This window comes from Solanum lycopersicum, chromosome 1 (genome assembly GCF_036512215.1).
Source record: "Solanum lycopersicum chromosome 1, SLM_r2.1".
In the NCBI taxonomy this organism is placed as follows: Eukaryota; Viridiplantae; Streptophyta; class Magnoliopsida; order Solanales; family Solanaceae; genus Solanum; species Solanum lycopersicum.
In genome coordinates, this window is record NC_090800.1 from 75879133 (window position 1) to 75895434 (window position 16302).

The window sequence follows — 16302 nt, forward strand, 5'->3', positions numbered from 1 at the left end:
GGACTGTGTGAATTATGATAGGGAGCTCATAGTGATATGTGGTTGGTACTCTCGACAGGTATTGAAATAAATTGGGCTAAAACAAAGCCCATGTTGCTTTTGGGCTTTCTTAAGGTGTGGGCATTATCAGTAAGCCCACTTAAAAGGATCTTTGCCGAGTTAAATTTTAGGTTTAGCAAATATAAAAGTTATAATTGTATGTTATAGCTATAGTTTGTATAATTGTGATTCATACCAAATTTTATGTTTTCTATGACTATTAATTTTTATATTCCGATATACCTATGCATAAAAAATATGTATTTGGGTCTATCTATATATTTCGGTATACAAATGGGTCCTACATTTGTATATTTCGGTATGCAAATGGGTCATATATATGTATATTTCGGTATACAAATGGGTCATGTATTTTTATATTTCGGTATACAAATGGGTCATGTATTTGTATATTTTGGTATACAAATAGGTCCTACATTTGTATATTTTGGTATGCAAATGGGTCATGTATTTGTATAATTCGGTATACAAATGGGTCCCAAATTTATATATTTTGGTATGCAAATGGGTCCTGCATTTGTATATTTCAATATATAAATGGTCCTGCATTTACATATTTCGGTATACAAATGGAATGACAAAAAAAAGGAATGTTTGCTGCAAATTACAAATAAAAAATCTATGACTATAACATTTAATTTGAATTAATAGTTTGCTATTTCATACAATTTTCTCTTTTTTAGGAAACTTACCTAAATCTGACTAGTTTAGTAGTTAATTACTTAGATATATACTCTCTTCTCTCCAATCTGACTCGTCATTCCTTTATTTATCTTATATTCCAAATACAAGCGAATCAAATTACATGTATATAGATACACGTATCTAGTATTTGATTCACATATATTTGAGATAGAAAACAATGTTCACTCGCTGTCCTCTCTATTCATCTAGGTGTATCTTTCTCAATATATATACAAAACTCTTAAGTAGCGATAAGATAAGTAATATTTTGAAAGTATAGTTAATAATAATATATTTGATAGTGAAATATGTGTAATCACATAGCTTTTCCTAGTTCCCCACCCACCCACCACCCTTCATCTTTTTACTCCATTGGTGATATGAACTTTCGATCCATAAAAATTTCTTGGTGACTCAAACACTAAACTTTCGAATTGAAATTGAGAGGTATTTTTTAAAAAAACAACAATATCAATAACCCGTATAGAGCTAGCCATCAAAACAAGAATTGAGTGTGACATAAAGAAAGTAAATTTAAGAACGGAAGGAGATATATAGTGAAATCAAATAAGCACATTTAAGTAAATTTGATGAAACAACATAAAATGATCTAATCTAGCTGTGTATTTCTGAGTTTCATCATGTATGTTGTAGTAGAGAAGTCGCAACCACAATCATGCAAAAAATATAAATGAATTGTATAACAATATGTATGTTGTAGTAGAGAAGCCACAACCACAATCATGCAAAAAATTTAAATGAATTGTATAACAATATTTTAAATAGATTAATATATTCGATTTTTGCAACTTCTTTCAATTTTAAATTAAATAAAAAAGACTTTTCACTTTAATTAATAACCCTTTGATTTCTTTGATGTAGATTTTTATCTCCATTGTTGCACCTTGCAGCGCCACTAATTTTTGTTAGACTTGGGGTGTGTTTGGTACGAAGGAAAATGTTATCTTAGAAAATATTTTTTTGAAAACAAGTAGATTTTGAACTTATTTTCTCATGTTTGGTTAGCGAGTGAAAAATATTTTCCGAAAATGATCTTTAGTGTTTGATTTATGAATGAAAAATATTTTTTTGAGAAACATCTTTTTTTTTTTACTAGAGTTAAAAATAATTTATAAAATTGAAAATATTTTTTAGAAACAATTTTTTTAGAGGGTGTGAAGTGTGGGAGAGTGTTTATATGGGGGAGGGCTGCAGGGGTAGGTGAAAAAATAAAAATTTGAAGTTGAAAATATTTTTTAAAAATAAAATTAATTTTTTGGAGAGTTGGGTTGGGGGGTGGGGGCTGGTAGGGGGTGGGTAGGGGGTTGGCAGGGGGGCAGGGGCAGGTGAAAAAATAATTTCTAAAAATAAAATTTAATTTTTTTTGGAGTTGGGGGGGGGGGGGGGGAGGGGCTGGTATGGGTTGGGGGTTCGGGAGGGAGGGTTGTAGGAGTTTTAAAATAAAAATATTTTTAAAAACGAACTCAATTTTTTGGGTGGGGTGGGGGGTGGGGGTGGGACTGGCCGTTGATGGGTGGGTGGGGGTGGGGGTGGGGGCAGGAATCGGGTGAAAAATAAAATTTTGAAAATGAAAATATTTTTAATGATAATAGTTGAAGGAGAGTTTTGGAAAATGTTTTCCTTAATTTTTGAAGGAAAGTCATTTTCTTTAATTTTGAGGAGAATGAGTTGATTTGAAAATATTTTTCAAGACTTTTTTCCCAATCAAACATGAGAAAATTAAAAAAACATTTTCCAAAAAATATTTTCCTTCATATCAAACACACCCTTAGTATATAATTATGTTCAAATTATTAGTATTATTATTATTATAATTACTGATAAAAAATTAATTCAACACTATTTAAATGAAATTGTGTTGTGACTATGATGCGTAGTTATTTAAAAAATTAAAAAGATAACCATAGTTAAAAGTAGTAACCAAAATTAAAAGTCAAATGACACATCAAAATACGTCACAAATACTTCCAACCAGAATCCATCTCAAAGGTTCGTTTTCTTTTCTTCATAGTTGTACAGACCAAGTTCGATAAATTTAGCGGTAGTTTTTACTTTTTGTCATCCGAAAAAGTATATATTTTTTGAGAAAGGATATTATCCGATTAAATATAATATCAATTAGGATTTTTTCTAACTACAACAAAAGAAAAATCATAAAAGTAATGTTTTTTGTAGTTATTTTTATAGTTATGAACACATTACGTTTACATTTTTTTTCATTAAACGTATAATTTACTTTTTCCTTTATGAATTAATGTGTTTTTTTCCCCATAAATTTTAATGTTAACTAAAAAATAAAAGAGGACAAAAATGATCTATCACTTATTAATAGTATATAAGCACTAATTCAAATCAATAAGATAATCATTTGTTTTCAATAATTGTATCTTTGATATTATTGTAAAAATATTATCTATTACTTAAAAAATTTGAAAAGTTCAATTGAAAGTTTTAAAATATTTATAATTGAAAAGTAGATAGTTATTTGTGCTCTTTTTTAAAACTATATTATCAAAGAGAAAATAAAATCATAAAATTCACAATTGAAAATATTTGATGCCTCAATATTTGGGAGCCTAAAACAAAGAGGTTGAAATTAGTTGCAGTATTTCAACATCTTAAAGTTTGTTCACTTTGATTCTTTCAGTCTTCTTTGATATCTTAATTTATTTGATTTGGTGCTCCCTTTATTTTATATGAGTGAACTTTTGATTTTTTTTTATTGTTTTAAAATAATTAAATTGTTCAGAGGTTAAGATAAATGTTTGAAATATTTCAATGTTTGACTTTTTTAGTGAAATTTAATATTTTTAGGAGATAAATTGCAATACTTACGTATAAAGTTATATTTCTGATTTCACAAAAGACAATAGTGAAAAATATTATTTAAAGTTTTTTCTTAATAGATGTGAACTATCTCACAAATTCACTTAATATAAAATCGAAGGAATATTATTTTATGCTACCAATAATAAAAATGCGTTATAAATTAGGATATTAATTAGTGAAAAAAATGTTATTTAGTGAGCAGTGAATAATTACAATAAGAAGATTGTTAGTACATAAATTACTTATATTAAAAGTGTATTTTACTATAAATTTGTTTAATTCCGAATTTGGATATATATAAAATTGTATTTAAAGGTATTCGAGGTTCATAGAGGTGTACAAAATCGAATCGCAAATTGAGTTAATTCGAAAAAAATCTGACTAACGGTTGGTTTGGTGTTGAAAATTTTTTTTTGACTATATTTGAGTTGGTTTAATTTTAACTAAAAAAACAACAACCCGTGATTAAACCAACCTGACATTATATATATAATTTTAAAATTTTATTTTACACAAAAAATATTAAATTTGATATAATTTTTAAATATTTCTTTTACTTTTTCATAATTTTATCTTTTAATATATTATTTCAAGTTTGAACCTTAGAATTTTGGATAGTTCCATAAAGATTATAGTCCACGGGTGTTGGTAATTACAATAAAACTTAAATCAAAATCAAATTAATACTAATGCAAAACAAAAATTAATTTAACACTAAGAATGACAATAATATTGAATATTTATTCTTTGATTTTATATTGGTTTAGACATTGAAATATATAATCTAATTTTAATTTCCTTTTATACTTAATCATGTAACTAATACTTATTAAACTTATTTTAGCATAATTTAGTATTTTTAAATTATGATCATTTTTATTATGACTTGGTAATTTGCAATATTTGTTTTACAAAAGTCATTATACACACACACACACACACATATATATATATATAGATATTTTAGTATCATTAATCATATCATTATTTGTGTTATATTCTTAAAAAGCACCTTACATAGTTGTATTTTTGATAGTACCGAAGAAATATTTGATTACAAGTAAATTATATGTTTGTATAAATACTTTAGCGGAAAAATTCAAAAAACCCCAGTTCAATTGATTTGATTTATGGTTTTAAAAATTCGACACAAATGATTTGGTTTTGATATCATAAAAATCTGAACCAACCCGACCATGTATACCCTAGACTGATTTAGTTTAAATCAATTATTAGTTAAAATCAAAATCAAACCAATTTAGTCGATTTTTAAATTTTTTAAAATCGAATCATACCAATTGAAAAAATAATTGTTAGTTTGGTTCCGTCTTTCTGGTTGTTCCGTGAGAAAGTAATAATTTATTTGAGGACATACGTATCGATAGACATAAATTAAACACCTAGTACATGAACAAGCCACATGAAAACTATTGTCGGCTAAATTACGCAATTCTAGAGTTATTATCACACGAACAAAGTGATTCAATTAAGAAAAAGTACGACTATTTTATGTGAGGTAGGATAGCTAAAGACTAAAGTAATGAATTTTGATGGGAACTTAGGATTTATAGTTGGGCTACAATTTAGAAAAAATTACGTATCTACACACCTTTATTTATCATAATTTTGGTTATGGAAAATGGCCTAAATACCCTCGAATTATTACAAATGATACAAAAATACCCTCCATCCACTTATTGGCTCCAAAATATCCTTGTCATGCACCTTTGGATTCAAAATTGACAACTTATTTAACGATTCTAAATTTTAACTATTTAGATACATTTTTTAAATACGTGACACTCAATTATTGATTATAATTTAAACTAAGGTCCTATTACCCCCTAACTTTTTCTTTTTTGTAATTTTGTACATCTTACGTAGCACACTCCGTGACTCCACACAATTGAGCCGCGTGTGAGATATATGAATGTCACATAAGTAAAAAAGGTGCACAAAATTATCAAAAAATGGAAGATATAATAGGACCTTAGTTTAGTTAAAAAGTGTCTCTGAGATTTCAATCATAGTCTAGTGAGGTACTTACATATTTTCCCATTTTTAAATACAAAACATTAAGTTGGTATTATTTTATTTAGATTATAAAATAGTTTTATTGATTTTCACAATGCAAAATAGACAATTAATTTTGAATGGATGAATGAAGCATACAATTTCTCTTTTCTCTTTTTTTAAAAATATAAAAAAATATAAAAATAGTGAATTCAAATTTTATGAAAATTCAGATAGTTAATCAACTACGAACAATAACCAACCAAAGGAAAGTTGGTATAAACAATAACCAAACAAAGGAAACTTGGTACAAAGGAGAAAACCAACCACACATAGAAGTGACCAAATAACTCCAAAAAGCAATCTTATCTTACTCACATCTCCCTTCCTTACCTTCACAAAAAAGATTCACATAACAAAACAAATTATAACAATAATTAATTCCAAAAAAGAAAAAACAAATAATAAAGTAGTAGTAGTACAACACTAGAATAGGTAAGTTAGTTAATTGAAAGTAAAATAAAATGGCTACAGAATTCCGTCTTCCCGAGGAAATTGTGCAAGTACTGCCGTCAGATCCATTTGAACAGCTTGATTTAGCGCGTAAGATCACTTCCATTGCCTTATCCACGCGCATCTCCGCCTTGGAATCGGAAGCCGACGCCCTACGCCGCCACTTATCGGAGAGAGATGACATCATCAACGACCTTAACTCTCAGCTTGACTCACTTGACTCCTCCCTCGCCGACGCCGCCGATAGACTTTCCCGCGCTGAGCAAGAAAAGGTCCGACCCGGTTAAGCTTCGGCGATTTTTCTTGTTCGGACTAGGGGTTGACTTGTTTGTAGTGGTTGAATTTTGCAGGAGAGTTTGGTGAAGGAGAATTCAATGCTGTCTAATACTGTGAGGAAACTTAATCGTGATGTTGCTAAGGTATTATTCCAATAATCCCAAATCATGCTGCTGTTGCTCTACTTAGTCAATACTTGCATTTGAGATTTGAATGTTGCTGTACTTAGTCCGATTTGATTTAAGTTTGAAGCTTTAAGCAGGTTACCATGTTTGTTTTTGCTTTAAACATCCGATATCAGAAGTCTACTGGCAGGGCTTAATCTGGATTCATGTCAGTCATCGGGAAAGCTCACTATGGGGTAAATTAAAGAGCCCATTGGCGAAGCGGACTCCATTACCAGAATTTATAACTGAGACCTCTATTAATAGAAGCTAGTTGAAAAAAAATGTAGTTAAGAGATTTTAGAGTGTAATGTTAAATTGGACGGGGAAAAAGGGTGGGAGAACAAGATTATTAGGGGTATTTTTATCTAACGCACTTTAGCTTCATTTATCGCGAGCAACTTGTGGCTTGTTATGGACCTTATGGAGTGAAGACTGAAGAGAGCTCCTACATGTTATAGAGTATGTAATTGTCAGTTTAGCAGTTACCCGATTAAGTACTTCTATGGTTTCCAACAATGTCCGTTGGTTAGATAGACATGTACATTACATCTTGCTATAGTATCAGTCATCCTTTCGACAAGCTCTGAAGCATTAATGTGGTTTATTCACATAAGCTATTCGCTGGAATGAACATACAAATGGAGCTTTATTCATACACATCGCCCTAATTCTGTAGTAGTAGCTATTTGTTCCTTATTAACCAACTATCTGAGTGTTTAATGGCTTAATATTTACTGAACCAGAACTAATGTTTTCTCATGTTACAATGCCATTGGATTAGTTTTGTAGCACAGACGACTGCATAACTAGTTGGAGCTAACGATATCCTTCTCTTTCCTCTATGTAAACTGTGTATAATGTGCACACGTGTACTTTATACATATATATCCATAAGGTGTTATTCCACTTGATCCGAAATCCTGACATCATGTATCTGCAATGGTAGTAGGGTATTTTTTTGGATTTATTTGTTCTAAAAGACTGATCTCTTGAAACTTACAGTTGGAAGCCTTCAGAAAGACGCTTATGAGATCGCTTAATGAGGAAGAAGACAGCTCGGTAAGTCCTTGTATGAAATTCGAAGGATTTCTCCATCTTCCTGTTGTTATTTTATTCCTCTAACTAAAATAATACCTTTGAGGGTACTATACAATTACATGGAAATGGGCTAAATTTCTCAGTGCTGAAAATTTACGGGAACTGGCAACACTATTACCTGCTAATCTTGTCAGTAGCAAATGTTGTCCTCATTAATAATCTGTCGCTTTTGGTGTTTGACAGGCTGGAGCTCCAGGTTTTGCTAAAAATGGACAAAACCAATCAGGTTTATCTTTTTGGTCATTGCTCAATGTCTATATTCTTTATCTGCAGTTTACTCATATTCAGTAAATATCTTTGTGTGAAGGTGTTCTATTGCTCCAACTTTACCATGTGTAATATGTTCCAAAGTTTGCTATGTGAAATATGTCTATTAGAGTAAAGTTTCTCCACAACTTCAGATATAGAAACTTTATTCTTCTCGTGAGGATATCATGTGGTTTTCTATTATTGGTTCTAAAGATTGAAAGGTTTTATTGATTTGACTTATTTTGTACATCTTTTGTCATATGCAGTCGACAGTTTAATATACTTGGGTCATTTTCGCTCCCCTTTTCATTTTCTCTTAGCATATGTTTTGGGTGCTTCTTTTTCTAGTGGGTAAATAGGGTATGAGGAAACAAGCAGCTCTGCAAATTATTTAAAATGAAAGGTGTTATATCTCTTAGCACTTTAAAACAACAATTTCAACTTATGTGTATCACTTAACCAAGCTAGTTTAAATTATTCAGATCAAGATTCTTCCTCGCCAGCTTCAATACCTCCTCAACGGACCCAGTCAACAGAGGTTGGATATTCACATTCAGAGGATGCCGAATCAGAAAGTATGCTCCATAACCCAAATTGTCTGTATTGTGATATTATTGGTGACCTCTGGCTAAGCAACTTCTAATCTATGAAATACTTTTGCATTGTGTAACTTAACCAGAAACTTTATCTTTATTCGATGGTTGCAGCTTCAAGGCCTCGAATATCACCAGGTTTGTTGTTAGCATCGCAGACTAGCACCCCACGTCTTACTCCTCCTGGCTCCCCTCCAAGTCTTTCAGCATCCGTGTCTCCTTCAAGGTCACCAAGACCGCTATCTCCAAGGAGGCATTCTATTTCATTCTCAACAGTAAGAGGCATGTATGATGACAGATCTTCAGCATTTTCTACATCCTACAACCAGCATGGCTCGATGTCAAGCCTTGAAGCAGGATCGCAAACTGGTTTGTTCTTTTTCTGTAAACTCATATTGGGCTCCTTTCTTGCTCATTTTGGCATGCATTATTAAGTATCTGCAGATTTTGTTCAGTCTATAAATAGAACTGTTCTTTCTTCATCTCAAAGGTTGCTGGGATGAATAAATTTTACTTGATGAATTGAGTTCATCCTAGCCGAGAACCTATTTTGAGTAAGGTGAGAAGGAACAGTTGTATTATCGGCTATCATTACCTTCTATTGAATAACATGTGGTCTAAGTGCCACCATTCACCTACTTTGCACCTATATAGTGCATGAATGCCTTGCTGTGTCTCAACTTCCTCCCTAATTTAACAAAATTAAAGCCTCATATTCTGAGGTCTGACATGAATGTCACCACTTTTGCATGTACCCTACCAGCACGAGCTCGAGTGGATGGAAAAGAGTTCTTCCGACAAGTTAGGTAAAGCTATTGCTTCTGAAGACAAAGTTAGTCTATTTCGTACTGACTGTCCACTGCACTTTGTTAGAGAAAGTTCAATTGCATATGCAGGATTAACAAAAAATATTTATTTTGATGTCACGACGCACCCTGAGGATCTAAAGGAAAGTCTCATTAGTAACATTCACTACAACCTCCTCCACTAAGGGTCATAATCTTCTTTCCTTCTTTATATGAGACAGTTACTGTAATTGATGTTTAACTCAGAATCAAAACATCCAACTGTAAGGTTTGGATTTAAAAAAAAAATCATCCAACTGTATTTACTCAGGGGAAGAAAATTATTGCATAAGTCGGAGATCTCTTGTACCAAAAATTAAAGAAGGCTCTCGTAAGCACCTCCTGACATAATACATGATTATATTGCTGCCCGAATATTCAAAGAAATGGACCAAGATACGAAAGTCTGTTTTTAAATTGGTTTTATCTTTTCATTTCTTCTAGTATGTCGAAAACATTTTTGGTGTTCACTTTGGAAATCCTCCTTTATTTTTTCTGGGAAGGACTAATAGATTACTCTTCAATTTGACCTTCAACTAATGCAAAAATGGGATAAAACTTCATGTTCCATAATTTTGGCGATTTTCAGTCTTCTCGAACCAGATTTGTGTGTGCTTTGTGATATGCTCTGTGTTTCATGTTTGTATATTGTTAAGAGTCTTTGAACTTCTATTTCATAAGCACCGGATGGTTTGTGCTTTATCAGGAGTCGGCTATCGTATGAGCAGTTTGGTGGTTTTCTAGCAAATGTTAAGGAACTGAACTCGCACAAGCAAACGAAAGAGGTATGCTTTGCCTCACACGATGATCTTATGACACTAACTACCAATACATTGCTCTGTACAAATATAACAAGCTTATTTTTGGACATTTTAGGAAACTTTGCGGAAAGCAGCTGAAATTTTTGGTGAAGAAAACAAAGACCTTTATACCATCTTTGAAGGACTGATCTCTCGTAATGCCTAATAAAATGTCCAAAGCCTGAATATTGCATGTATTTTTTTTACTGTAAATTGACTCAATAAACTAAATGTGCCAAAATTATTTCACTATATTGTAACTTCTTCATGTACATTTTGTTGTCGATGTATTTTATTTTGATTTATAGCTTCAACAACAATAGCAGGTTCATGTACATTTTATTGAACTCAAATGTTTTGAGCTTCGAAAATAGAGTACTGCCTCAATCAAGGCTTCAATATGTTATATGTATATCTGCTTGCAAAAAACACATGGAGATAAAATTGAATAGATATGCTTTATTCTATCATCTTGGAATACCATAATGATTAATCCTGAATTGGTCACTGATTTCATTGAAAAAAAGAGTTAAGAGTAATTGGAACGGAGGAGGAAAAAAGAAAATGACATGTAAGTTAGAAGAAAATAATGTACTAATTGTAATGTAAATTAGCTTTTCTAAGCATCGAGAATGCAGTATACGCCACCCATCTCGAAATTTGTGTCCTGGGTCAGGTCTCGATTTGGAAGTCGAGTTTTAGTTTTAGTGTTGGGGTTGCGTGTTAGGTCCCCGTTCGGGTTTTGGTGTTGGTTTTGATTCGAGTGTCGGGATCGGGTGTCATTAGGGTTTGAAAGTCTGGTATGGTGTCAGGGTTGGTTCCCTTTTTGAAAGTTGAGTCAACAATCGAGAGTTGGGATCAGGTCTCAATTTGGATGTCATGACTAAGGTTGGGAGTTAGGGTTGGATCTCGGGTGAGGGTCAGGTTCCCATTTAGAAGTCAGGTCTTAGGTCAGGGTTGGATCTCGATATGAAAGTTAAATCTCTATTGTGGTGTTGGGTTTCGGTTCATGTATCGAGTTTGGGTGTTGGGTCTTGATTTAGGTGTTGGTGTTGGGATCAGATCAGGGTTCGAAAGTCGGGTTCCTGTCTGGGTGTCAGGATCAGGCTTTGGGCATAAAAGTCGGGTATCAGATCGGGTCTCGGGTTTTGAATGTCGAGTCTAGTCGGATCCATGTCGGGATCAGGCCCTGAATCATTCATCGGGGTTGGGTGTTAGTGTCAGGTCTAGTTCAAGTATTGGGTCTCAGGTTGGGGGCGAGAGTAGGTCCTAATTTGGGTGTCGAGATTGGATCCTAGAACAATCGTTAGAGTCGTATGCAAGTTCGAGTGTGGAGGTCGAGGTCGGATCCTAGTTCGAATGCCAGGTCTCAAGTCTCAAAGAAAGTTGAGGTCAGGTCTTGGGTAGGGTCTGGGTCATCTCCGGGTTTGGATGTTAGGGCTTGGGTTCAGGTGGGATCCTAGATCGATAATCGGGGTTGGTTTTCAGATTAGAAACTATATCCCTAAAAGTTATTTTCTACTCTCTAGCCAAAAATAAAATATATTTTTAAAAAAATATTTTTCATTCACCAACCATACACTAATAAATGTTTTCCACTCAATATAACATTTGTAGAAAAATATTTCCGTTCATACCAAATATATACTTATTGGTATGAAATCAGATTATATTTATTTAGATTGCATTTTGGTTCCTAGTAAATATATTTTTGAGGTTCCACAATTTTGGGTTATAGGTACATTGACATGCATGCAGGTTGATAACATAACCACTATTTTCCCTCTTTCCTTTTCCTCATTTTCTCCTATCCTCTAAACTTCTCTCTCTCTCTTTCTCATTCATTCTGCAATTCTCCCATTCTTTGGTGTCTGTGGAGGAAGCCTAAATTCACCCCTGTTAAGCTTTTGGGTTCTTTTTGTGTAGATCAATGGAAACTATCCTCGAACATTCGGTTTCTCCATGGTATATATCATGATTTTTTTTGTTTATTCTTTCATAATGGACAGCCCCATTTATTTGGTGTCTGGGGAAATGTTGTTTTCTAAATTTTTTTCATTTATAGATGCTTAATGTATGTGTTTGCAATGTCACGCGCGCCCATAAGGCTCTATGTGTGTGCTTTTGTATATGTTGTGCGAATTCATCTCTACATCGTCATACATCTTATCAGATCTGTTAGATGAGATGTTTGACTGTTGTAACGTTGATCACCGTCAACCAATTGCAACGCTCCTTCCTTAACAATAACAAAGGTAGAAAGACATTAACAATATTGTTATATTGATGATGGCTCTACTCTTTTTGACAACATTGAATTTCTAGATTTTTTTTTTTTGATAATATATAGTGTAGTTTTCGAAATGATATAGAGGAGTCAGATTTGAATGAAACAGGACAAAGAAATGGTGGAAAAAGCCTTTTCCTTGCTTGTAAAATGTTTTAAGGAATATTTGCTTGATTTTCTAAAAACTAAATATAGTACTAACATCTATGCTTTATATCTCTGGCTTCTCAAATTATGTTAACAGTGAGAATACCTGCAATAATGTTGATGAAGAAGAGTCCGATGAGGAGCTTTTCAAGGTTGGACCCAAGCTACTACTTTGTGCTTCCTCCATTTCACTCACCGCGGAAGGTGATAACATGCTAGTTTCTTTCATCGTATTATCTTAAATAGCATGTGTTTAATTATATTCTAACCTTTTTTTTTAAAACATATTTATGCTAGAGTTTCGAAGTCTAAGTATGGGGGAAGATCATGATATGGATGAGGATTCTACTAGAGAAGTTATCAAAGAGGATAAAGTGTGTGAGGAGTCGATAAGAGAAGCTTCGGAGAATCAGACAGATCAGTCTGAAACAACTACTTCCAAGCCTAGCACTTCAGATTCAGATGGTTGGCAAGGATTCATTAAAAGACTAAAGAAAGGACCGTCTATACAGTTGCATACGTTCCATCCTACCATTCCTTCGCTACCTTCATTACCTTCCATAAAGATGTTATCAAAAAGAAAAAGTAGGAGTGCACGACGTAGCATGCCAATGCTTCCCGCTCCTATTCTAGATGCTGATTTGCAACAGTGCTTTGAAGCTAACTGGAAGAATTTTTCCCACACAGAACTTAAGCAAGCTACCAACAACTTTAGCTCTGGTATGCAAGTTTCTTCTTTTAAAAGATTTTCAAATTTCAGTTGGCTCGGAGGTAGCTAACTTCAAACCGATATATGATTTTGATCTTCATAGTACGAGCTAGTTTGTTTATGATCTCTCTCGGTTTGAATTGCATATGTTTAGTATTATGTTGTAGAACTGTATTGTGATTCCTAAGCTTTTGTTGTCATTTTGGAAGATAACTTGATTGGTGAGGGAGGTTATTCTGAAGTATACAAGGGACTTCTCAAAGATGGCCAACCTGTGGCAGTGAAAAGGTTGACCAGAGGATCCCAAGAGGAAATGACGTCGGACTACTTATCTGAGCTAGGAATTTTAGTACATGTCAAACATGCAAATGTTGCCAATGTAATTGGCTACGGAGTCGAAGGGGGGATGCACCTTGTTCTTCCTTTGTCTCCTCATGGAAGCTTAGCCAATATGCTCAGTGGTATGTTCATTAGTATTCTTTTTATGAAACGATGCTTTCTCTGGACTCCTAACAACTAATTACTTTATTCTAATATGTTTGCAACATTTTCAGATGACAGGGGTAAATTGACTTGGCAAGTAAGGTATAATATTGCTGTTGGCACTGCAGCAGGTCTTGCATATCTTCACGAGGGCTGCCAGAGGCGTATTATCCACAGAGATATCAAGGCTGCTAATGTATTATTGACAGAAGATTTTGAGGCTCAGGTATTAATATATTCAAACCACTCATCATGACATGAAACTGACTTCATTTCTATGATTTCGGAATATCTCCTTCTGTAATACTTAGTTCTATAAGCAAACTGTAGAGGTTCTGTTTTGTCCGCATTGAATTGCACTATTTGTTGCTCATCTTTTGGTTTTGTGTAGATAACTGATTTTGGACTTGCAAAATGGCTCCCTGATAAGTGGACTCACCTCAATGTATCGCAGGTTGAAGGCACCTTTGGGTGGGTTTGTGGGAACCTAAGCTTTACCTATTGTAAATATGCGAAAAAAGATCCTTTTGTAGTAACTTTCATCTTGCATGTTCATGGCAGATACCTCCCTCCTGAGTTTTTTATGCATGGCATTGTGGATGAAAAAACTGATGTGTATGCTTTTGGTGTGTTACTGTTGGAGATCGTTTCTGGACGTCCAGCTTTGGATGAAGCTCGTAATAGTGTTGTGATGTGGGTATGTAATCATCTCAACCCCTTCCCTAGTTAAATGCAAATGCAAAACTATATAATTGCCTATTGCTTCAACTGAAACCAATCAACTTTTCAGGCAAAACCATTGCTTCTCAACAAGAAAAATAGTGAGATAGTTGATCCATCACTCGGAGATGCATACGATTTAGAACAGCTTAATCAGATTCTTATGGTTGCCTCATTGTGCATACAGCAATTTTCAACAGATAGGCCTTCAATGAACCAGGCAAGAAACTTGAATTTTAGTCGAAAAATTAGCAAATATTGATCATATCATAGTAACATAAATATTGATAATATGGACTTCTGCTACAAATTTTTCCATGTTCATTTTAGTAGCTAATGCGCAATGGAACAATCAGAATGTTCAAAACTTGTTATAATAATCATTCAAAATGAAAATCTAATGACAAACGATTACAATCACAGAACAATACATAAAGCTTGTTTTTTGTTGTAATGCAGGTTGAACAAATGTTAGTGGCTGTTGATGGCATTCTACAGAGCAAGAAAAAGTTTCAAAGGTGGCCTCCCCTCAAGCGAAGATGCGCTGTAGAGTTGGATGCACTACTTGAGTCACCCTAACAAAACCTTACACAGATAAATCCAAAAACCAGTAAGATCAGGTAGAACTAGAGATATTTTCCTTGTTAGCAGCAGTGAGGATTGATCTTCAATGCGATTGATCATACTGTAGTTAATGTATGCAACCACACACGGAGCTTGTTCTATACCAGTTAAGACGGAATTTGAGAAACACAGAATACATTAATCCAACCGGGGCAAGTAATCAAGATAACAAGTGTAATGCTTCAAGAGTACTTTCAAGTTTTGACAGGCGAACGTATGTAGCAGCTTTCTTCAGTGAATATATTCAGCTACTATATGTTTGAGGAAGAAAAGAGATGCCAACATTTCTAGGGTGATTCGTCTCCGGTTAACGTCATTATTGTTTAGATACATCTACAAACTTCTGAACTAGGTAGATACTGAAACTGAAACTGACAATGCATAGAACTGTGAACTGTAGATATATATATATAATGTTAGGTGAATTTGTGATATACTAGATTGCATGTATGTAAACCAGCAAATAAATATGCATAGTACATTCTTTCTTTGAGAAAGTGTATAATGAGCTGTTTATTTTGCACTATTGAAAGAATTTCAGATACACATCTTCCAATTTTTATATTACATCCTTGTTTTAATTTAGCACTTGGATCTTGGTCCAGATGAAATGGATGACCCAAGATTTATAGGCATCATTTGCATCCATCATATATAGACTGATTAAGCCGAGCTAGACATGGTTGATTTTGATGTTATTATAGCTATGAACAGACTAGCTCATGCAATGTCAATGTTGATTATCGTACTAAAGTTGTCAGATTTCATTTTTCGAGTGAGCCAGTCCTGGAATGGAAGGGCAGTATGTAATGTTAAGTTATAAATGTTTTTAAAAGTTAGAAGTTGTGTTTAGATATAGTTTCACCAGCTAACCCATCCGACTGTGTAACCACCTACTCTATCCTTAAATATGAGAATTCTTGCCACCCATTAGATTGAACTTAACAACATTGTAGAATGATTTTGAAATCATTATATAACTTCATGGCCTTTAGACTAAAATCTTGTCTCCAATTTTTATCCTGTATATTTAGAGCGCGTGAACTATAAATGATAAGAGGAGTTTAAAAATCTTCTTTTGATTGAGTCTAATGGTTCAATGGATAAATACTTAAGTAGAAGGGTCCATAATACAAATGCGTACAAGTACGAAGGTCCATTAGACAATTTCGCTCTATAAACGT

The 16302-nt window shown here is 33.4% G+C and overlaps 2 protein-coding genes across 3 annotated transcripts; both read left to right on the top strand.

Moving 5' to 3' along the window:
- Nucleotides 1-5916: 5916 nt before the first annotated feature.
- Nucleotides 5917-10554, top strand: LOC101268798 (uncharacterized protein At4g15545). 2 transcript variants are annotated; one of them, XR_011212474.1, is made up of 9 exons: nt 5917-6392; nt 6471-6539; nt 7566-7622; nt 7845-7887; nt 8393-8485; nt 8618-8872; nt 9267-9309; nt 9400-10133; nt 10225-10554. XR_011212474.1 is itself a non-coding variant. In XM_004229432.5 (9 exons), the coding sequence occupies exons 1-9, from the start codon at nt 6132-6134 to the stop codon at nt 10312-10314; spliced, it is 990 nt and encodes a 329-aa protein (XP_004229480.1). In that variant the 5' UTR covers nt 5917-6131; the 3' UTR covers nt 10315-10554. The 2 variants fall into 2 exon arrangements, 1 of the variants encoding a protein (XP_004229480.1); XM_004229432.5 differs by having other exon boundaries at nt 10055-10133.
- Nucleotides 10555-11913: 1359 nt separating this feature from the next.
- LOC101243824 (receptor-like cytosolic serine/threonine-protein kinase RBK2) lies at nt 11914-15680 on the top strand. The gene is made up of 9 exons (XM_010325232.4): nt 11914-12113; nt 12680-12786; nt 12880-13302; nt 13501-13752; nt 13846-14000; nt 14166-14245; nt 14336-14471; nt 14565-14714; nt 14954-15680. The coding sequence occupies exons 1-9, from the start codon at nt 12079-12081 to the stop codon at nt 15071-15073; spliced, it is 1458 nt and encodes a 485-aa protein (XP_010323534.2). The 5' UTR covers nt 11914-12078; the 3' UTR covers nt 15074-15680.
- Nucleotides 15681-16302: the final 622 nt, after the last annotated feature.